This window comes from Solanum pennellii, chromosome 7, assembly GCF_001406875.1.
Source record: "Solanum pennellii chromosome 7, SPENNV200".
In the NCBI taxonomy this organism is placed as follows: Eukaryota; Viridiplantae; Streptophyta; class Magnoliopsida; order Solanales; family Solanaceae; genus Solanum; species Solanum pennellii.
This window is the reverse complement of record NC_028643.1, coordinates 75899968-75923761: the sequence shown is the minus strand read 5'-3', so window position 1 is coordinate 75923761 and position 23794 is coordinate 75899968. Positions and strand designations below refer to the sequence as shown.

General features: G+C 32.4%; 5 protein-coding genes across 6 annotated transcripts; 4 read left to right on the top strand and 1 right to left on the bottom strand.

The window, feature by feature from the left end:
* The first annotated feature begins 76 nt into the window (after nucleotides 1-76).
* On the top strand, nucleotides 77-8841 carry LOC107024337 (SH2 domain-containing protein A). Its single transcript, XM_015225296.2, has 12 exons — nucleotides 77-376; nucleotides 1297-1473; nucleotides 2140-2346; nucleotides 2427-2516; nucleotides 3765-3842; nucleotides 3932-4096; nucleotides 4651-5013; nucleotides 6015-6298; nucleotides 7146-7308; nucleotides 7923-8272; nucleotides 8432-8509; nucleotides 8588-8841. The coding sequence occupies exons 1-12, from the start codon at nucleotides 239-241 to the stop codon at nucleotides 8604-8606; spliced, it is 2112 nt and encodes a 703-aa protein (XP_015080782.1). The 5' UTR covers nucleotides 77-238; the 3' UTR covers nucleotides 8607-8841.
* Nucleotides 8842-10058: 1217 nt separating this feature from the next.
* LOC107023948 (receptor-like serine/threonine-protein kinase At1g78530) lies at nucleotides 10059-12712 on the top strand. Of its 2 annotated transcripts, none has more exons than XM_027918680.1 (7): nucleotides 10059-10098; nucleotides 10995-11037; nucleotides 11115-11256; nucleotides 11336-11674; nucleotides 11944-12198; nucleotides 12275-12408; nucleotides 12499-12690. In XM_027918680.1, the coding sequence occupies exons 3-7, from the start codon at nucleotides 11121-11123 to the stop codon at nucleotides 12688-12690; spliced, it is 1056 nt and encodes a 351-aa protein (XP_027774481.1). In that variant the 5' UTR covers nucleotides 10059-10098; nucleotides 10995-11037; nucleotides 11115-11120. The 2 variants fall into 2 exon arrangements, with proteins under 2 accessions (XP_027774481.1, XP_015080282.1); XM_015224796.2 differs by lacking the exon at nucleotides 10059-10098 and adding an exon at nucleotides 10144-10296 and having other exon boundaries at nucleotides 12499-12712.
* Nucleotides 12575-15655, bottom strand: LOC107023949 (fatty-acid-binding protein 3, chloroplastic). The gene is made up of 5 exons (XM_015224797.2): nucleotides 15283-15655; nucleotides 13758-13859; nucleotides 13468-13623; nucleotides 13162-13376; nucleotides 12575-13027 (listed from the first exon to the last, which is right to left on the bottom strand). Exons 1-5 carry the CDS (start codon nucleotides 15473-15475, stop codon nucleotides 12869-12871), a joined length of 825 nt encoding a protein of 274 aa, XP_015080283.1. The 5' UTR covers nucleotides 15476-15655; the 3' UTR covers nucleotides 12575-12868.
* A 1765-nt stretch (nucleotides 15656-17420) lies between these two features.
* On the top strand, nucleotides 17421-18365 carry LOC107025589 (glucan endo-1,3-beta-glucosidase-like). The gene is made up of 4 exons (XM_015226364.2): nucleotides 17421-17505; nucleotides 17663-17688; nucleotides 17757-17991; nucleotides 18176-18365. Exons 1-4 carry the CDS (start codon nucleotides 17454-17456, stop codon nucleotides 18199-18201), a joined length of 339 nt encoding a protein of 112 aa, XP_015081850.1. The 5' UTR covers nucleotides 17421-17453; the 3' UTR covers nucleotides 18202-18365.
* A 2531-nt stretch (nucleotides 18366-20896) lies between these two features.
* Nucleotides 20897-22108, top strand: LOC107025591 (glucan endo-1,3-beta-glucosidase-like). Its single transcript, XM_015226365.2, has 4 exons — nucleotides 20897-20983; nucleotides 21319-21347; nucleotides 21419-21653; nucleotides 21877-22108. The coding sequence occupies exons 1-4, from the start codon at nucleotides 20932-20934 to the stop codon at nucleotides 21900-21902; spliced, it is 342 nt and encodes a 113-aa protein (XP_015081851.1). The 5' UTR covers nucleotides 20897-20931; the 3' UTR covers nucleotides 21903-22108.
* The last annotated feature ends 1686 nt before the right edge of the window (nucleotides 22109-23794 follow it).

Genomic DNA, 23794 nt, shown 5'->3' with positions numbered 1-23794 from the left:
TGTCAGCATTCAAACATACACAAGTCCGAGTTACAGAGGATTGTAGCCAAATACTTCAATTTGGGGGGAACTGTAAAGACTAGAACCTGAACTGCCGATGACACTACCAAACCGTTAATTAACAGCCGTCAAGAAAAACCGACGCAGCCATTGTCGCCGTTGAGTCCCAAAGATTAAAGATCGTTTTTTTCTACGATTTTGTGCTTGTGGGTGTTTTTTTTTTTGAAAAAGGGGTTCTATGGGTGTTCAAGATTACAGCTTTTTGAGAGATCTTCAAGTGGAATTCAAAAATTATGAAGTAACAAACAAGTTCTCTTTGTGTTTCTGGTTATACTTGAATGAACCCTCAACTTTACCCTCTACAATCCTTTACCAGGTTTTCCTTCTTTTTTTTTGCTCACTGAAAAAATGCTGTTTTTACAGTTCTTTTTGAGTAGTTATGTGTATTTGCTGCTTCATTTTGTATAACTAGTTAGTGTATGACTGTTGGAATGAGATGGGGTTTTTGGTATTCCTTTGGTTTAACATTCTTATGGTGGTTACATTCTTTTTGCTGATTTAGGTTACACTGCTGTAGAAAGAATTTTAGAATGCTTTGTCATGCTTTCTTTACCTCTTTGGTATGCTTTTCCTTGAGCTGGGGTCTATGATAAACAGCCTCTTTACCTTCCGAGGTAGGGATAATGTGTGCGTACACTCTATCGTCTACAGACCTCACTTGTGGGATTGGATTGGATATGCTGTTGTTGTTGATGTCTTGGGGAAAGATTTTTACTTTATAGATCGTCCATGGTTAAGGCATTGGGATTTGCAAATTGTTTCTTCAGGCCAGTGTGAATTGTTCATGTTCTTTTGTTTTTGCTTTTATGGATATGTTTTTCTTGTTTATTGTGCAGATACCCTCCTAAGTTCAGTTTGTTTGATAATTTGCAACTTAACAAAGTCTTTTTTTTTTTTTTAGTTTTTGTGTGTGTTCTGGATTACCTTACTGTCTTTATTTAAGCCTATATTCTATTCATTATTACTTTGTGTGCCTGCTTTAGCTCCTGATGTTTGGTAATTGAATCTGTGACCACATATAGCTATCTGCAAATCATGCTTTTCTACTAAAGAACAGATTTTTTGAGAGCTGCAACTACTCACGATGAAGACATAAACCTAGCCATACCTCAAATGGTCAAGGAAAAAGCTTTTGAATCTTTATGATCACTGCATTGAATATGTTGTGCAAGATATTATTGTGTCCTTTGCACCATTTTCCTTTGATATGGTTGATGATGTTTGTTAATTATGCAGGAGCATCCAGATGTCACATCCCATGCTCCTTTCCTGTTACTTGATGACAGGAAGAAAATTTTACTTTTCCCTTCACTAATTTCAAGCCATTCAAATATTACTTCCTGGAGAGAAGTTGCACATGCAGTTTCTGAAAGTGAATTTCCTACCAAGAAATGGGTTCATGTCGGATGTGAGGTAAATAACTTGAACTCGCCCTAGTTCCTGTAATTACACTCGTAGCACTTGATGTGTGTTTTGCAATTTATACACTCTTAACCTTGTTTTGTTACTACTTTCTTACTCCACGATGCCCACTGTTACCTTCTACAGTTGTTTTTTTGCTCATTGTCACTATATTAGATATATTGATTTTGTCGTTAAGTTCTCTGGAAAAGCGAATTTTAACACAAGAATACGGAAACTAAAAGACTGGCCTATACCTAGTTGCTTTTCACTTTGTCAAGTGAAGTTTTTCTGCCCCAAAAGTTAGCAAAGGCGGATTTATGTGTAACTCATTATCCAATAGCTCCATGAGTCATCTGCTTCACTGGTTTCCATCCAACATACTAGACTAGTGACATCAGTATGCTTGTTCTGACAGCACAAACTAGGCCAGAATTAGTATAATTAGTGGTGTGACATGATGTTTAAGAAAAAATTGAATGTGATGCACAAACGAGATCTTATAAGATGTTCCTTGATATGGAACAAAGGTTATACACTAATTGAATCATCATCTAAATCTATCACCAGTCCAAAGATCTCATAAGGTTGTTATCTGCTCTTCTCTGACAGCCAGATTCTTGGTGACTGTCTTGTTTCATGGCTGTTTAAGCAACACTTATTAGTGGAGTATTTCAGGTCACACAAGATCTTTTGCACCTCTACTTTGATGGGAAGATTGTAGGTGAGAAGTGTTTGACTTCCTCACTTAGTAATGATATGGGATCAGACAATTCTAGAATATCTTTGACTTGCATTAGTGGAAAGAATTCTCAGCTGGATGGTTATGTGCACAGTTCAGAGCTCTTTCCTATGCTATCAACTATAGAAAATCACTATGTTAAGGTAAGCAGAATTGTCATTTATTTTTGCGAAGATTGTCTCTACTCATGTATTTACTAGTTTCTGCTATGTGCACCTATCAGGACCCTCCAGTACAACTATCTATTGATAGTTCAAGCGCCTATGAAATTGAAGAAGACAGTGATGGTGTTTGGAGCATTGTTGGTGGAAAGGTAAAAAATATATACTGCTTCGAAATATATAGGGAGAAATATCCAGGGGCTCTGGAAACAGATCAAATCTTGACAAATTACTTGAACACAATTCAGTATACTAAGAAACATTATAAAAAATTGATCCCTGCTTCCCTGTACGAACTTCTAGCTCTGTATTGTGAATAATCTTCCCAAGATCAAGTACTGTTACTTTAGAATGTGTTGAACATATGTGTTACTCAATTTTTTCATGCATCTTCTATTTAAAGTTGATTTTTAAGTGATGAGGTCAAATCTAGGCGGTGAAAGCTAGCTACATTATATCAAATCCACATGACTCGAAGTCCTTGATAGACATCCTAATGTCATTGGCAACCGTTGAATATTCAAGATCAGCAATGGTTTACTTTGATATTTTACTAGCAATAAAAGCATACTTAAGAATTTCTTGTGACACTAATTCTTGTTTCTCCTCATTTGTTCTGCAAAAGGTGAAATGTGTGGGCTTTGCGAGTTTTTTGCAAATATTTTCTGTAGATTTGCTTATTGTCCATACAGCAAAGTTCTTCAGAAATGACAGCAGCAGAGTAGGTTAAACTATGGAAAAAATTGCAAAATTTCCGCATTTCTTTTGTGGAACACGAGGTAGAGAACCAGCAGAACTAGCATTGCGAAACTGCTAATCTTAAAAGTTAAAATCTTCAAGGGTTGTCCATGAAGATCTGACATCTTCTAGAACTTGGAGAATTGTGGGACCTGTATTGCTATGCAATATGTCATATAACTTTGCATTATATTGAGAGCGACTTTGTAATTTTATGAGCTGTTGCACAGTGACATGTACAATTGTTGGTAGAGCTCATTATCTGCTCATTGTTTTTCCTAATGTTTTTTCATTTTTATTTCACGAGGGACTATTTGACTAGGCAGAGAAATAGTTATCCTCGAAATGCACATTGATGCCTATTTGATTAGGCAGTTCTTCTTATATGAGGTAATAATGCAGAATTTATTAGAGTGAGACTGATCCAAGCACACTACCCTTTAAAGGTAATTAGTGTGCTGGTTGAAGTAGGGTGAGAAAGCACAGAGAGAGAGAGAGAGAGAGAGAGAATATTCTGAGATGAACATGGTGAAAAGCTGTTGGTTGTAAAATTGATGCTCTCATAAAGATTAAAATAGAAAGAGGGAGTTTCCTGAAGCATTTATGTCTTTATGTTATCTGATACGAGATTTTTTACTCCTCTAACTATTTATTTAAAGCAGGCCTCCTGTCGGAGAAACTTTGATATAGATGTAACACTGATGGATAACTTTAGCCGCCCCATGACTGAAGAAGCGGAGGTTTGTCATTTATTTGTCTATATAAAAAATTAAATGAAGTCTGTAAGTTGCTGCAACTGTTCTTATTGATATATGTTATGCTTTTAAAGGTTGTTGCTTCGCTTGTGTACTCTGATGATAATACACTGGTTGAGAAGCCAGTTGATGCTGATGCAGCCCTTCTTACAAGTTATGATGGAATTGAATATGCGTCTTCTGATAGACCAAGCAAAGTAATTAGTGGACGTGCTTCCTTTAAGCTCAAGATATCTCAGGTATTGGATAGTTGTATCTCTTCTTTTAGTACCTGTAAGACAAAGTGGACAGAAGTGTTTGTTGATTGCAATCTTGAACTAGAGAATACTTGCTTTGGAGAAGGTATATTTATTAACACAATCTCTACTTGCAAAAAAGGTATGTGATTAACGAGGCAAATACTGTCAGTGCTTGTTCCTTTTACCATCGAGTTATTTTACATGATCATAGATGTTGCAAATTTAAGATTGAATTCTACCAATCTGTGTCACCACAGTTAGAATGATAATATTTACTGGATGAGTACCTCAATATGGATATATTATGCCTCATAAAAATCATCCTAGTTTATAATCTGTGAACTTGACTACTTGTGGACCGTTTTGTGTAGCTGGTCAAACGCAAAGACCATTACAACATTAAGTAGAGTGCATTGTTTTAGTTCACTTATACCTGGAAATTGACGAGAGTTATGCTTGGAGATGAATAAACATACTAATGCTATCTGATTACTTAGATAATGCTTCTTTCTATTAAATCCATTTAGAAAATTGATCTTTTGTCTCAATTGCAGCTTTCATCCAAGTGCGATAACAGGCTGTTCCGCATTAGGTTTGACATTCCAAGACTGGGTAAATATCCTTTCCTTGAGGTATTTTCCAGACCAATACGGTGTATTTCTCGGAATCGCAGCACGCGGGCGACCTCTCTAATGTTGAAGAAATCATCTTTGGGGATCCATTTGCTAAATGGATCTCAATCTCCTGTGTTGGACGATGGATCTTATGATCGTCCCTGTATTGTACGTGAAGCAAAACAAAGTCCATCATCAAAACGGGTCAAATTAGGACAAGAGAAACTATGTGCAAATTTTAAGGATGATTTTGTGCTAAAGCAAGCTAACGGTGGTTCAAGATCTCATTCCTGGACCTCTGAGGTATTTTTAACATCTGCCTTGTCATATTATTTTGTAGCAGGTCGTGATAGATATGGTAGTGAAACTATTGCTTAGATCACGTAACTAAGAGTATATGTTTATGAATGCTGCACCTTGTATAACTAAACTTTTTTTAAAAAATTCAAATTTCCAGCTTTATTGATATAAAAAGGGAAAAACAATTACATCACTCATTTGGGTCTAGTGCCCAAATCCAAGTTCAAACAAAACGATAAGTAAAATAGGGCCATATTACTACCTTACATGTTAAGTGGGTGAATAAGGTTGAATGTATAAGCCATTGCTGGTTTTGAAAATGAAGTTTCTTTTTGTCATCAAATTTTTGTCCTCGGTGTTATTAAAAGCCAGCGTCTCTTAAGTGATGAAGCCATGCGAAGCAGGGTTTGATTGGTTCTTAGGTGAGGTCATTCTCTTCAGAGAACTGTGCCCTTCAAACCATGATGCACAAAGTGATCCAAATGAGAATGTTCGGTTTTTTGAATCTTAACTGTGAGGAATTAGATTAACATTGCCAATTTGTCATTATTGTATATTGGATGTTATCCTTAGTTTCTAACTGTAATTTGGTTATTACAGTGTCAAATTCATATATGTATGGTGTTTAATATTTTTCGTAAACCGTGCAATTCACTCATTTACCTGGTTGTTTTTTCACGCTTTCACTTCTAGAAACACTGCTACTTCTGTTTTCATCTCTTAACACTCCGTCTTCTCGGGAGTGTTTTCTAAAACTTCTTATTTGGCGATAAGTTTTTCCTATTATGCATGTCATCATTCAAGTGACTGTGATCTCGAATAATGTTTTTACTACCTGCATTTCTCTTCAATATTTATTGGTGGTGCGCGATCATCATCATGATTATTCTTCTTTTCATTGTATCCTATACCATTTTTTATCCTTAAAATCTTTTCTTGTTGACAACTTCTTATACCAGACCTTATTGTTATCATCACTCTCACTAAACATGCATTGAAAATAGGATAACCATGCACATCAGAACTCTTTGGTGGCAAGACCAGTGAGCCATGGTGGGGCAGAAAATTTCTCCTCTGATTCAGAGAACAGTGAAACTACGAACTCGCCCGTTGATGACTTGCCAAGTAACAGAGATCCAATTTCAGATATGGTTGTTTTTAAATACTGTCTCGCTGATCTCAACGAGAGGCGTCTTCTTCTCAAGGAAATGGCAATGACTGCTAAAGAAGAAGAACTTGTAACCTTTGCTGAGAGAGTCTCTTTATTCTCTGGATGTTCACACCACAGGTATATTTTATATTGTTGCATTTTGAGGTGTCTTTGAACGGTATATTAACAGCATCTAGTTCTTAGGGCCACGTTTGGCATTTATTCCCTTCTTTCAGAGTTACGCTTTTATTTCATTAAAGTTCTGAAAGAACGAAATATGTATAGAGCATATGCATGTGCAAGCAAAAAAACATTTGCGATTTATCTCATGGCAGAAAATCAGAAGTTTTTTTTGTGTGTTATGGTTTATGTCATTTTCCTTTATATTTGTCCCCTGAGGCCCTGACTCCTGAGCATTTAAAATTGCGTACTCTTTGGAAGAAAACAAGTAAGATATGAATAGGTAAAAAAATAGGATATCTGGAAGGGTAATACCAAAATGATATTGACATCCAATAAGTAAAAGATCGTCATAAATGAGCTGCTTCTGAGAAAATTAAGTCGAGGAAAAATGACTAGCACAAGGCGTAGCTGTTTTCCCAAGTTTTTTCCTCATTAGTTCATGTCTTCATGAGGTTTAGATCATGTGTTCTTAAATGACTAATATAAAGTAAACGTTATTTCTGAAAAGCAACAAGATTATCTCTAACATCACAAATATGATCAACTATCAATTTAGGATGAAAGGATTGCTTATATCATGGTCGGGATAAAAACATGTGCACTTGCAATATGCTTCTAGGGAAAATTTGAAGTATTGGAATTAATACATTGATTTTAAATTTATGGATCAGGGTTAGATTGACACACAGTTCAATAGGATATAAACAAAATGTACATGTCTTGGTTTCAGTTTTCATTTTATTGTTGTCATCACTATTTGGTGACCTTGTATGCTGTTGTCTGAATCACATTACCTTTTTAGGCATCAAATATCAATTTCAAAGAGGCTGATAGAAGAGGGAATTAACTGTTGGAACTTAATATCGAACTATAACCACCATGTCCCTTGGGAGAATTTGGTGTCTGGGCTTCAAGAGCATTTTCTGAAGATGACATTTGGTCGTATCAGATCGCTAACTCATCAGGTTCTCTTTTTTCTCTCTAAACTGGTAGGAAGTCTGAAAGAATACTTCAAAAAGGGCTATTTAGAAGTTAGTGTGTTATCTGAGGTTCCAAATCCACTTACTCACCAAATTCGGAACTATATTCCTTTTTTTTAACTTGCAATGTCAATCGTGTTTGGGAAGATTTGGTGGATTTTTTCTGCAGAAGACTAGATTAAGTAAAAGGGAAAGGGAAAGGGAAAGAGAAACATCCCTTTTTGCCGGAGGGATTAATTATCTGTCTTAGAGAATTTGTGAAATTCTCATTTTTCTATTTTGATGTCATTTTTCGTTGGGATGTGATAATTTTGGGCAGCGTGAAGGGCCAATATTGCATATTAAGGGTATGGCCAATGCGTAGTGGGTGCAAACCATGGAGACCAGGATTCAAAATTCCAATAGAAACAAAAAAACACTAGGTTAGGTGGGCGTGGGGCGGAATCACCTTACTTGTGTTGGTGGGAGGTAGCAAGTATCCAGTGGAATAGTTGAGTTGTGTGAAAGCTGGGCTTTTGACAATTCCAAAACTATTTTGACAATATTACAACTCTGAAAATTATTTGCTTCTCTTGCTGATGAATTCGTCCAACTTGCAGGATTTCAACCTCCTGAGGAGAGTCTCTGGTTGTCAAGATCTAGTGTCTCAAGACAACTTTGAAAAGTTGTGGTGTTGGCTGTACCCAGTAGCTTTTACATTGTCACAGCAATGTATTTCTTCATTGTGGGGTTCAACATCACCCGTGTGGATCGAAGGGTTCATTACCAAGGAAGAAGCAGAATCTTCACTTACAATTCTGGGAGCTCTTCAAGAACCAGGTACTTATATACTGCGATTTCCTACATCAAGGAGCTGGCCCCACCCTGACGCTGGTAACTTGGTCGTCACTTATGTTGGAAGTGACTACGCCATTCACCACAGGCTTATATCCCTCGAGTTCATTTACAGGTAAATGTACTATGTTCTTCTTGTTCTCTTTCTTAACTTTTCACCTATTTCCATTGCATTGTAAGATTTTCTCCGTGGAAGAAAGTTTGGGAACATGTGAGACATACAGAGTTGATCTCAGCATCACTAAGAGGGTCCTTTTTCTATTGTCCATTGTAGTTCTGGGGTCAAGGGAACGACGATAAGGCCAATTCAAGACATGCTGCTTGAACAGCCTGAGCTCAGGCGACTCGGAAGGCAAGATTTCTAACTCTTTTGATCATCTATTCATCCAGCTTACTCTTTAAGTAATTGTTAGAAACCTTCAAACTGCAGGATTGTGAGAAGCTTGTAGGTCACTCAAGATTTATACTTGTATAGCCATATATCAGAGAAATGACAAAAAGGAAGTGTTCAAAGGAGAAAGAGAAACTAAGAGGGGGGGATGTTGTTTTATCCTTTGTATATATGAATGTCTGAGCAATTTGTGATCGTAAACATGGTAATAGATTTTTGTAAACTTGTGCAAACTTCCTTCTGCTTGACTGGAAATTGAAAACGCGTTCTATGAATTTAACACAATGCAACAACATATCGAGTGTAGTTGTAAAAATAACTTCAAATAGTGGCATTGATTTGTTCGTGTGAACAACCCTCAACTACAAAAATATTAAATTCAACTACGTACCTAATTTAACAGTTGAACACACCCGAAGTCAAAAAGATATGCTTTTTTCTTTTCTTTCTAAAAAAAAGTTGCTTGTTTTTCACAAGATTCATGAGGCAGTTTAAAGAATAGTATTAATAGCGTGTAAACAAACATTTTCCAAGAAAATCAATCCTTGTAATGTTGATAATATTCCCAACATCCACATAATTGTAAAACGACAGCTGCTGCCATATTAATGAGACAGCAAATAATATGTCAATTTTCAACAATAATAAGAGTATAAATAGTCTGATATGTAAGTGTAGAAGAGTTGATTATGCAAATGCTAAAAGGCCATCATTTAGTTTTTGTTTTTAATAGTTCTACAAATATAGCCCTATGTTTGTTCATATATTGCTCAACGTTACAAGGCCAAACATTGGAGTCTCATCTAACTTACAAAATTTTACACTATAGTTACATTTTCTCATTAGAACTTTAATCTTGATCGATAAAAATTTCAGTGAAGAAGGATAGAGAGACGGATCTATTATTTTATTTATATTTTTAAAAAAAATATAGAGTAACATTCTCAAATAGTCACTATAATAAACTCAATTATGCTTTATAGCTATAGTTTGCATATTTACGGGCTGTAGCTACAATTTAAGCTGGCAATCTTGTATAATTTGCGGGTACATTTGTACAATTTAGCTATTTTTATATAAATTTGAAATAACAAATTTATAGAATTACAAATATCAAAAGTGTAAACAGTTATACAAATTTCAAATTATACAAACTATATAATAGCTATATTAAGTAATTAACTAGTATATGTTTGCTTTTGCCCGCACGTTAATTCATCTTCAAGTGTAAAACGTCAACATTTTCAACAAAAGTTGGGTATGTATAAGTTTCAATATTACGTTTACGTATATGTTTTTATTTAATTATAAGTATGCTGGCAACCTAACTCATAGAGGGGACAACAAAAAACCACATATATGCATACATGAAAAGTTGACAGGTCTTTATGACTTTCCATGAATAGTAAAGTACTACTGTAGTATTTTTATTTTGTGAAACATGTATATCAATGATTGAAAATTTAAAAACAGCCTTATCATTAAGGGAAAAAAGCAAAAATAAATAAATCATGTTCACATGAGACTTGTTCATACTGATAATGAGACAGGTGAGCTAACTTTGGACCCACTATTATATTAGATGCTCCTAAAATTTTATGTCTTTTAGTAACTTCATTGAATGATTTTGGTTTGAGAATACTACTATGCATGATTTTTTCTTTGGTTTAAAAAAAAAAATATTTGCTGGGGTACCTTCTTGATGTCTGCTTCAAGAAAATGAGCACTTTCTGCAATAAAGTTTCAAGGTGAAGTCCTATTCTAACTTCTTAAAGCTTTCTGTGTGTTTGAACCACTATTCTTGATTCTAGTCGCTCTCCATTTGATCGTAGATTTTGAAGTTTAAAATTTGAGTTGTTGAAGTGGTGTTTGTGAAAAAAAAAATTTGAACATTTCACGGCCAAAAAAGATATTTGAAGATGATTTTTCTAAAACTACTCCCAAAATCTATGGTCAAACGCTAAATAAATTTTGAAGTCGTGGGAACGATATTATTGTCTTTTTTCTGAAGGCCTAGATAGTTCTTTTTTTCTTTTTAGAAGATGGTTCTTTTTTTGGACTAATGACTTGCTTGTTCAATACTGTGGACTGTTATAGGAAGATATTGTTCTGTTGGGAATATCAGTAGCTTTGGTTGTTGAATCTCGTGTAAGTTAAGTTGTGGTTGTATTTTCTGCGAGTGGAATGTAGGATCTTTAGGTTGTGTGTTAAGATTGGCCCTCGAGTGAAAAAACAGAAGGAAGATTGATTGCAGGGACGAAAATCAGCCTTAGTGATATCCAACAACGCCAAGTGAAAAGGCGTTGCTCAAAGTAAAACAAAATTTAGTCCAGCAATAGTTAAAACCTGCAGGAAGTTTAAACAGCTCCTATTCACTAACAATCTGTTGTTCCTTTGTGTTTTTCTTCTGGTACACCTGATTAACAACATTTTATGTAATTCACAGTTAAAGCTGAGAGGCCAAAAGTCTAAAGTTATTGAGTATTCAGGTACCTGTTTTTCTTACTCTATATTTCTGCTCAAATGAACAGAGTGTTGGTTTCTAACTTGGTCTAACTACTTGCAGAACTAAATGGGAAATTCTAAAAATATTGCACTATACGTAACAATATGTGTGGTTTCTTTTATCATCTCGAAGATTATTATGACAATCGTCTGTTACCGTAGATGGAAGAGAAAGCAAATGGTTATTCAAGACAGCTTATCTGGTATGATATGATGTTCAGTATTCAGAATTCGATATGTTGGATCAAGAATATCTTATGTTTTTGTTATGTTCATATCCAGGTGGAAAACTAGTGATGTTTAAGTCACCGAAAATGAACACATTGAAGTCCAACATGTTCTTGAAGAGGACCATGAAGCTGACTAACAAAGATATTATAGGATCAGGAGGCTATGGAACAGTCTATAAACTGACAATTAACGAATCAATTTCTTTCGCGGTAAAGAGGTTAAACAGAATAAGTGCAGAGCAAGACAGAGGTTTTGAAAGAGAGTTGGAGGCAATGGGGGACATAAAGCATCGAAATATAGTGACACTTCATGGATACTACAGTACAACTCAGTATAACCTTCTGATATATGAGCTTATGACTAATGGAAGTTTAGATGAAGTACTTCATGGTATATGTTTATGTCTGTTTCTTATTGTCTAAGTCTATGTTGCTCGAACTCTCAAAAATGTTCCGACCCTCCATAAATGCTGTACTTTTGGAGGACCTGACTTGCCTACAGAGGTACTTTTTGGAGTCCAAGCAACATAGCTCTAAGGATGGTCAATCTTTTAAGCTTATTTCAGCTTCTGCTGATGCTAGAATCAGAGATGCACAATAAAGACCTTTCAAGTGTTTGATATACAGATGAACTTTAAGAATGGTAACATCATAATGCAGGAAAATCGGCTGCCAGGAAGGTTTTGGATTGGCCTACAAGATACAAAATAGCAGTAGGAGCAGCAAGAGGATTATCATATCTACATCACGATTGCATCCCTCACATCATCCACAGAGATATAAAGTCAAGTAATATCTTGTTGGATCATAACATGGAGGCTCGAGTATCTGATTTTGGACTAGCCACTCTGATGGAACCAGATAAGACGCACGTTTCAACTTTGGTAGCTGGAACTTTTGGATATTTGGCTCCTGGTATGTTTTTATTAGACCATCAGAAGACTCAAATCTCTGTTTGGAAAACTATCAATTACATTATGGTCTTTTGCAGAATATTTTGACACCGGAAAAGCAACAGTCAAAGGAGATGTTTACAGCTTTGGAGTTGTCTTACTGGAACTTCTAACTGGGAAAAAGCCATCAGATGAAGCATTTTTGGAGGAAGGAACCAGACTTGTATCTTGGGTAAGCTTGTATTTCACTTTTTTTCTTTTTTATCCTAGCTGCTTTCGAGCTGTCATTAATTCGGTCAGTTGATACTGTTCTGCTTTACAGGTGAAGACAGTTGTTCAAGAGAAAAAAGAAGAGTATGTACTTGACAAAAACTTAGAAGAGTTTCCCATAGATGAAGTTAACCATGTATTTAACATTGCATTAGTTTGCCTTGAGGCAGATCCATGTAATAGACCGACTATGGCTGAAGTCGTTATAATGCTTGAGCAAATAAAGATAAATGCTTTGGCATGAGATTCTTGGTGTTCTGTTCCAATGCTAATTTCTCTCAAATAATATAACTTTATTTTTTTGATACTCATTTTGCATAATGCTTGCCCTTGGTCTGAATACATGGAAACTAACAAAACTTTGAGCAATTTGTTCTAATGGAGCTATGCTAACAATGCGGAAGACTAACTCATTACGTACTTCACTTGAGCGTAGCTTCCAATCCTTTGGCAACTGATGCTTTAAGTGTAGGAGAAACTGGATCACCTCCAAGAAATACATCGAAGAGAGCTGATGCAACATTTGGTGACTCAATAGTTGCGTCAACCGAGGAAGGCATTCCATCAAAAGAGAGTGAAACCTTTAAGATTTCCATACAAAAGAGCAACAAATTAGAACTAAGAAAGCTAAGAAGAAAACAAAAGCCACATTTGATGCCTGGAGTTGATATAATCTAGGCTTTAAGAGAATAATGTAAATAAACTGCATACTTACAAGCATTTTATTAGGGTCAATCCAAGTCAAGAATATGGAAGTTTCTTTCTTAAGAGGTTTCCCTTGAAAGACACCGCGGAATGTAGAAAGAGCAGACTTATCATCGGCAGTAGGGGATTTGATTCTCGGAGAGATGGCTTCATCTAAGGCATCCCAGAAAGTTTTACCATCAACATCTCTGACCAGCACAATAAGTAAAGATTTCTCCAGATCCGCTGCAATTCATAGAATCATTTTTAGCATCACCTAGATGATATGATCTCCTCCCCATCTCACCAGTCAAACAATTAAGCATCGCCGACTCACCTTCAAAGATCTTGTTGAACAAGGAAGGATCCTGTTGAATATCTGCAGCAGAACGTCCTCGCCAGGCATCTAATCTACTAAAGACGGAGTCATTGACATAGAGGCCTGCAGCATAGACCTTGACACCAATAATTGCAAAAATCTTTTCCCTGTATCCTAAAATTTTGTAGGAAAAGCAGCAAAAATAAGCATAGAACATAACCATCTGAAAGAACTTGAGGCAGATAAACTAATAATTGAAATTTGTTCTTAAATTATTGGGAAAGATTATTGGTTGATTTGAAGCTGACCAGTTCCAAGCAATGACAAGGAAGTAGAGCAACCAGGTAAGCTCAATGATCTTTGAAATTTCACCTTAGTAGCTGGTTCTTCTGTGTATTCTGCACTTCCAACTGAATCCACGAAAAATGCCAAGTCGTCAGCTCTCACAGACAAAAATAAAGATATGATCAAGTGTTTTCCTGGTTTCATGAAGCCATAGTGTAGAAACATATATCCACTTGATTTATGTAAGAAGTGAGCACTAAGGATTAAAAATAGCAAGAGCAAGTCAAAGGGTATTTTGCTAGTTGAATCCTGTCTTTCTGAACTGAAACATTAAACTATATGATGAATGCAGTATTTACGTGTTAAATGTGGATTAAAAGACTATTTAAGCTACCTATTTGATGGTTTTTTGCCACTCCAGAATTCTGACTTTGTTTAATTCTACTCCCATAGCTTGAGGGTCCTTCCTAACATCTAATCAGAACGAATCTAAAGTCTTCAAATAATTCAAGTAGGTGAAGAACTCTCAACAAACCAGCAATTCAACTGCATTTGTGCCAAGATCAAATCTTTCTTCCAAACCATCTTTAATTTTATATCGGTAATCAGCAATTTTCATTAGTAAACCAGCAAAATGAGAATGCTGGAGGTCAGTTGCAACCAAAACAGATCGTCATTACAAAATAAAATTGTGTAGGCGAAGAATTCTAAACAAACCAGCAATTTGGCTACATTTGTGCCAAGATCAAATCTTTTCTTCCATACTAACTTTTCTTTTTATTGGTTAGTAAACCAGATAAGAGAGATGCTAAAGGCAGTTCCAACAAAAAAAGATGGCCATTACAATAGAAAAAAATGGTGAAGAACTCTAAAAACAAAGGACAGCTCGGTGCATTAAGCTCCCCTATGCACTGGTCCTGTGAAAGACTCTAAACAGACCAGCATCTCAACTACATTTATGCCAAGATCAAATCTTTTCCTTACATACCATCTTTGATCCAGTGAACATTTCTTGGACTTGAATATAATAACTGCAAATTACGTCTCGTGGATTTAGGCCTAAGTCCGTTTCATATCAGAGCAGGACCCAATTAAATTCTTATTTCATGACAATGGAACCCCATATTAAATCGTTCACGTTCTAGATGTCCACCCAAGGGATGTGAACAAGTATATCAGAGGTTAATGGGATGAGTGGTCTCTTTATATGACATGGTCAATCCTCTCCTCATGAGCTAGCTTTTGGTATTGATTTAGGCCTAAAGTCGATTTAACAATAGATACCATTATAAAGCTAAAACCTTTATTGACAGTACATACTCCACACAGGGTTTTCTCACTAAATTATGGCAAACATCAGATTTGTATAAACATTTAGTAAAAATTCAAGAAACCAAGAATACCCACAATCTGAAATTTATTAAGTATTCAGTTTAAAGGGTTTCCTTCCACTTTTGCACAAAAGATGTAAAATTCAGCTTAAAATCTACTAATAGTAAGTTAGATATAAAGACAACAACTTGTTACAAGAATCAGTTGAATTATTACCAGAAGAGGAGGCAGCAGCTTTGATTGTGAGATTTTGTTCATATTGGCCATTTCTCTCAAATGTAGATAAGGGATAAATACCATTTCTTGAAAGTTTAAGAGGATAACAAATTCTGGGTTTGGAGATAAAAGCAGTGATCTTTGTGGGTGTGGATGTTGAAATCCATACTGAAATGGCTCCAGCTGCTGCCATTTCTTGAAAAGAATGTATTTTTTTTGTATAGTACTAATTGTTATTTGTGTTTATGCAGAATATTTTGTTAATACAAATTGCTCCAAATTAATGGCCCACAAACAATAAATCTAGCTTATTGAATTATTTGTTCAATCTGAACTCAATCATTTAAGAACACAGTATTGACCTAGACAGCCTTAATCAATGGAGTTAATCAGTTTCTTTGAAAAATCCAATCAAGCTGATTCATGATAAGGATCTTTTTTTTTTTACCTTTGCTCATAAATACTAATTCTTTCGTTTTGATTTACGTGGTATGACAATAAGTTTTTAAAAAGTTGTATTTTTTAAATTTGTTGTTTTGTGTAAAACAAATTTTAATATTTATGTGTGGGCTATGAGTAATATGCTTTATGAAACAGATAAAAGAGAATGTCACATAAAATGAGATAAAAAGAATTACAAATTAAGCATGTATTGTGATTTTTGATGTAAAATTAAGTTTATCATTTTTGTGTATTTGATATGGAATAAGTCATTTTTCAGAAAAATGTACCCATATTTCCAAGAACAAATATATGGAGTGTGGAAAACAACACCTACATTAGTAAATTTTATTTTCTTTTATTACTATTAAAGATTAGTGTTTTAAAAGTTGTTTTTGAAGACGTGTTGGATGTAACAAAAGAAAAAACATTTTAATGCACAAATAAAAGTATTTATAGGAAATATGTTTTAGAAATTGTGGCATAAGTTTTGGACGTAAAAAAGTATAAAAAGGACACGATCAAAGCAGTTGATCTTTTTTACAAGCTTTGTTTTCCTTTTTAACTTTTAAGCTCCTTGATTTTAACTCACTTGGTGCATATGGTCATTTACCATTACTATTTTAGAAACATGAAAAAATTGATCATGGATTTAAGATTTAAATTTTAAATTTTTTATAGATTCGAAATGTTATTAAACTCATGACCATTTGAGTTTTTAGATTCGAAATGTAATAATATATATACTATTAGCAGATTTTTCTAGCACAAATACATAATTTGAGCTAAAGAATATTTCGATTGAATCTACCCATTTTACTTGGTAAATTATTTGATATAATTTATAAGCAAAGGGTTAAATAAGTTGTTCTATAATTTATAAATATTCATACTTAACTTTAATTAAAAGATGGAGTAAAGAATAAAGCTATTGACAACTGAATTTACGTAGGTCCCAAAATTTTTTCATGAACACTTTAAGAGAAATTTAAAAAATAAAAAGAAGAGGATTTCAATCACGAGGAAATGTAAAAGATTAATATAATCGATGAAATGATTGAAGATACTAATAGCATGCGAAGTTAAAAAATTATATAACAATATCACACCTTAAATTTTCAATTTTTGCTATTTTAGAAACAGAAATTAACAACATATATATCACGTACATAAAATATAATTAGAGTATAATTTTTTGACAAAAAACTTCAATATGATAAAAATTCAATTAAACCCCCCACTAGCTTCGTCCTAGCACCTTATGTACTCCATAAAAATGTTTGCTTTGCTTGTGAAAAACAAAATTTACCAAAGTGCATATAGAAAAATCTTGTAAAAGTAGTTAAATGACATGAGTCAAGACCAAGGCTGTGACTGTTAATATAACATGAAATATATGTCGTCATCATTAGATGTTTATGTCAAATTAATCATGGTTTATTCTTATAAATTCAGTTCACTTACAGTTATGTTGATCAAAATCAGTCACTAGCCTTCGTATTATAAGATTCTTTCACCTGTTTTTTAGAGATATGGTTAATTGTTTATACCAATAATCATATTGTGTTTTTATGTTGTCTTTTAACTCCAAAAATTCAAACATAAATTGTAACGTCTCACTTTAAAAAGTTTCCACTTTTACCTACCTTTTTTTCTCCTTATAAATGCCCAAACAACATATATTCTATCAACGATCACTTTAACATCTCTGTTTCCTCTGCTAATCACTTATGGCTAAACTAATTCTCACACTTTTGTTCCTTCTCTTGTCCTACTTCTCAGGTTAGTCACAATTTTTCGTATTTTTCTTGTGGTGTTCCTATTAATGTTTTTGTTTGACTATATTCAATGTAGTCGTATTCGAGGCCTCTTATTATAATTTGACTTTAAGACAGTAATTACACTAATGAAATGTTTAAATCATGTTGTTTTTGAGCAGGGAGTCTGACGTTAGGGGATGATCAGGTAAGTTAATTAAAGAGTTTAATTGGTAGTTAATTAGATTGTAATTAAGAGTAATTTTGGTTTTGCAGAAGACTTGGTGTGTGGCTAGACCTTCATCAGATGAGAATGCACTTGAACAGAACTTGAATTTTGCATGTCCTATTGTTAATTGCAATATATTTAACGAGGGTGGTCCTTGTTTTTTACCAAATAATTCAATGAATCATGCTTCTATTGCCATGAATTTGTACTATCGATCTAAAGGATCCCAGTTTTGGGATTGTAGCTTTGGCAATTCTGGCCTTGTTGTCTTGACTGATCCAAGTAAGTCCTTCTTTTGCTCGGAAATCGATTTAATTAGAACGGCTTTTATGGATTCAACTTTGAATTGTCACTGTTACTGATACGAACGATTACTACTTTTTATGAATTCACTTTGATAATAGTCCTACATGTATCAGAACGAGTTTTGTGGGTTCAAATGTAACTCAATTTTTGACAATGGCAGGTTATGGTAGCTGCATCTATGGGTGAATTCATCAAGTCATGGTTGGGAGAAGCAACTATAAGGAGATTATTATCATTTTTTTTACTTTTAAAAAAAAGTTAATTTCTTCTTGTAACAGAATCGAGTTTAGCGACTCTATGGCTAAATTTATGTGACCTTTTAATCTATTATAAAAAGAATGTTATATTTATATAATAAAAAATAAATTTAACTTCACAATTCTTTTGTTTTACCCTTTAATGAAAATATATATATATAATTAAAATTTATTTTAGATTACAAGTTTTAGAAGAAGAAATTTTATATCAATGTAGTTCCTTTTTTAATGTTTGCATTCTTACTTTCTTCCTTGAGCCTTAAACTCTTTGAAAGTGAAATAGTTTGTTGAGTAATAGTGCGGAGGACTAGTAATATCTCTCTAGATCTAATAAAAATGAAAGATCTCCTAACACAATTCGAGTGGAGGTTTATCGTTGAGCTCATTATAGCCTTGATTTATTTAGATTTCTTTCGGAGAAAAATTACACTATTTTAGATATTAGAATTCTATGTTGACCTAAACATGGTTAGACTTGGGTGAATATCAAATGCATATGTAAAGATATCGTTTATTATGTCTTTCTAATTTTTGTAATAATCGTCTTTTGTTTTATAATTAAATATTTATGTTTTCTTTGACATCAATTTTTTTATTGTTATATTATGTTATATGTTCCCTATAATATTATTTTGCTATTGACTGTATATTTATTATTGAATTTCCTTAATGCAAATAGTAAGCATTTCAGTGCGCAACAAAGATTTTTTTAAAAGAAATTAATATTTAGGATTTGTGACATTTCTAATATAGTTTTTTAAGTTTTAATTTAATCCTACAATCGACCTAGTAAGATATGTTCCATATAAAATCATCACATAAATACCGTTCACATTTATCAAAAAAAAATAATTATGAACTATTCACAATCACCAAACAAAATAAAAATAATAAAATGGAAGTTTCCTAATAATCAACTTAAAAGGGAAAAGGAAAAAAAGGAAGAAAAATCTCTATCATATAGCTTACTATTACATTAAAAACAGTTTTTAACAATAATAAAAAATGTTAAAAAATTAAAAAATAGGTAACCTTTTTGTTTAATATATAGTACTTCCCATTATACTAAAAGTTTAAATGAGAGAAACAATGAATATTAAAGGGACGAACTATACTAAATTCGAATGAATCAAAATAAGCTAGTTAATTAATTAATATGTTATTAATTCATCTAATATTAAATAAATTATCTATTTATATTTTTATAGAATAATTTTACCATGAAATAGTAGGTCATAATCAAGATTGAAAAGCAGCAAAAAAGAGATGGAGACATATGAAGAAACAATTAAAAATTAGTATTTTTAAAGCGTTTTTGAAGATGTTTAGAATGTACCAAAAAAATATTTTAATGCACAAACAAAAGGCATAAATACATAGGATATATATTCTAAAATTTGAAGCGTATGTTCGAAACGTAAAAAAATGTAGAAAGTAAAAAAAAAAAGCAAACTTTTTTTAGATTTGCCAGTGGAGAATTTAATTTTCAATTCTTTGTAGTCTAGATCAAAGCACATGATCTTCTTTACTTGCTTTGTTTAACTTTTAAGCTCGTTGATTTTAACTCACATGGTGCAGATGGTCATCCACCATTACTACTTTAGGAACATTAGCGGAAGATTCGATCAAACGGATTTAAGATTTAAATTTTAAATTTTTTATAAGTTTGAAATATCATTAAACTCATGACTATTTGAGTTTCTAGATTTGAAATATGATAACATATATACTGTTAGCAGATCTTTTTTTAGTACAAATACATAATTTGAGCTAAAGGTATTTAGATTGAATCTACCCTTTTCACTTGGTAAATTATTTTTATATGATTTATAAGCAAAGGATTAAATACAGTTGTTCTATAATTTTTAAATATTCATACTTAACTTTAATTAAAAGATGGTGTAGAGAATAAAGTTATTGACAAAAAAGTTTAAATAGATCTTAAAACTTTTTCATGGACACTTTTAAGAGAATTGAAAAAAAAGAAGAAGAGAATTTTAATAACGTGGAAATATAAAAGATTGATATAATCGACAAAATGATTAAAGGTACTAATAGCATGCGGATTAAAAACTATATAACAATATCACACGTTAAATTTTCAATTTTTTGCTATTTCAGAACCTACCTCTTACATAAACGGAATTCAACAACATATATATACACACAAAAAAAAATCATCACATAAAATATAATTAGTTGAGGAAAAACTTTAATATGATAAAAATTCAATTAAACCCCTTTTACACACCTAGCTTCGTCCACAACACCTTATGTGCTCCATTGAAATGTTTCCTTTGCTTGTGGAAAACAAAATAACATAATGTTGGGACTGTTGATATAACATGAAATATATTTATATTATTCATTAGATATTTATATTAAATCAATAAATATATAACACATATTTTTTAGAAATATAATTAACTAGTTATTGTTAACTAAAATAAATATTAATCCAATATAAGTAAGTTTTTATCAATAATCGTATTGCATATTGAATTTCTTTTTTATATTATCTTTTAATTCGAAAAGATTCAAAATAACGTCTCAACTTAAAAGTTTCGACTTTTACCTACCTTTTTTCTCTTTAAATAAATTGCCAAACAACATTCCATTAACAATCACTTTACACCTCTCTTTCCTCTGCTAATCACTTATGGCTAAACCAATTCTCACACTTTTGTTTCTTCTCTTGTCCAACTTCTCAGGTTCGTTACAATTTTTTGTATCATTAAAAGGTCATTTTTGTTATAGTGTTACAATTAATATTTTTGTTCAACCATGCACTATAAGGAAACTGTGAATTAAATGAGGATTTTCCTGGGAATTAGTATATGAAAATTTACACGAAAATAAGTTTTCTACGAATTTTCATACTAATCCCATATGTAATTCACAGTTTTCTTATAGTGCGTATTGTTATATATTGCATATCATTATGTAATTAATTGAGGCCTCTTAATATAGTTTGACTTTAGGACACTAATTACGTTGAATCGCGTTTGGATGAAACTAATTAAATGTTTAAATGATGTTGTTTCAGTAAGGAGTCTGACGTTAGCAGATGGACAGGTAAGTTAATTATTAAGGAGTTGAATTGGTAGTTAATTAGATTGTAATTAAGACTAATTTTGGTTTTGCAGAAGACTTGGTGTGTGGCTAAACCTTCATCAGTTGATATGGCACTTGAAGAAAACTTGATTTATGCATGCAAATATGTGAATTGCAATATATTTAAAGAGGGTGGTCCTTGTTTTTCACCAAATAATTTGATGAATCATGCTTCTATTGCCATGAATTTGTACTATCAATTTACTGGAAGACATCCTTGGGATTGTTACTTTAATAATTCTGGCCTTGTTGTCTTGACTGATCCAAGTAAGTCCTTGTTTTGCTCAGAAATCGATATAATTAGAACGAGTTCTGTATATTTATTACTTTCGTCTTGAACTATATACGTAGGACTATTACTTTTTATGAATTGACTTGATAATTGACTGATGTAAGTAAATGCGGATTTAATTGGGACGGGTTTTATGGATTCAACTGAAACTATTACTTATTATAAATATATTAATAACTCAATTTTTGACAATGGCAGGTTATGGTGGCTGCATCTATGGGTGAAATCATCAAGTCATGGTTAGGAGAAACAACTCATGAGGAGATTATTATCATTTTTTTTTACTTTTTTTTTCCAAAAAAAGTCAATTTTTTCACAAAAACAGGTTTAGCGATTCTATGTCTAGATTTATGTGATACATTTGTCTTTTTAATCTGTTATAAAAGGAATGTTACATTCATATAATAAAAAAATAATTTTAACTTTGCAATTCTTTCTTTTACCCTTTAATGGAATAATCTCATCAAATAATAAGTTTTATTTTAGTTCACAAATTTTAGATGACGATTTTTCTTTTTTGAATTTTATCTTAATGTACTTCCTTTTTTAATGTTTGGATTCTTACTTTCTTCCTTGTGCCTTTAACTCTTTGAAAGTGAAATAGTCGGCTGAGTAATAGTACGGATGACTTGTAATATCTTTTTAGATCTGGCAAAAATCAAAAATCTCCTAACATAATTCAAATGGAGACTTATCGTTGAGCCCTCTCTAGCCTCAATTTATTTAGATTTCTTTCAAAAAAAATCATGCTATTTATATATTAGAATTTTATGTATATAATGTTGACATAAACATGGTTAAGACTCGGGGGAATATCACCTTTGTAATTTCCACGATGCATATATAAAGATATCATTTATTATGTATTTCTAATATTTATAATAATAGTCTATTATATTATAAACAAATATTCATATTTTTTTTCAAATCAAATTTAATTATTATATTATGTTATATGTTCTCCATAACATTATTTTTCTATTGATCGTATATTTATTGTTGAATTTCCTTAATACAAATAATATGTATTTCAGTGCATGACGAAGAATTTTTAAAAAAGATTTAATATATTAGATTTTTGACATTTCTAATATTTTAAAAAATTTAATTGAATTCTAAAATCGACCTGATAAGATATGTTCCATATAAAATGATCACATAGATACCGTTCACATTTATCAAAACAAAAAAAAATTATGAACTATTCACAATCACCAAATAAATAAAAATAATAAAATGAAAGTTTCCTGATAATCAACTTAAAGGGAAAAGGAAAAAGAAATGAAGAAAAATACATAATCTTTTTAACTCTATCATATACCCTGACGATAAAAATAGTTTTTGATGATTATAAGAAATATTTAAAAAATTAAAAATATGTAAGCCTTCTGTTTAATATTGAGTACTTTTCGTCATACTAAAAAATTTGTAATGACCCGGAAGGTCATTTTTGGAAATTTTAAATATTAGTGTAACTTGAGTTAATTAATCGATAGTTTATGGGCTAAAGTGATAATTTATTTAAGACCCTATACCATTTAGACTATATTTAATAAAATATGTGGGTAAAACCTATCACTTTTAGTACATAATTAATTAAAAAAAAAAATATCGAAGAAGAAATAAGAAAAGAAGAAAAGGTCGAAGCTTGAGGCGGCTGAAGGGTTTGCAGGTATTTGATTTCCCATTTTCCATATGCCTGCTACATTAATTTTCTCCACTTAGTTTCAATTCCTAGGTTACATGTTAAGTTATTATTTTATCATGAAGTAAGGACATATTGTTAGGCATATATATTAGTTATTATTATTATATTAATTTACTGTTAGTGTGATTGTTGATTGGTTATGGCATTCATACTTTAAGCATGTTGGATGGCTTGATAATTGAATCATTATTGTAATGTGCAATTTTATTTTAGGATAAAATAGAAGAGATAATACTTGTAGCTAAATTAATTGAAAAAAAAAAAATATCGGACTTTGAACTAATATGGCTGCCACAGTATTTTGATGGTTTCTGGGAATTAAACAAATAAGATTTGATGGAAAATTGTTACCATAGTCATGGAGTAATCATATAACAACGATTAGGTGATGAGGGGAAAATTGGGAAT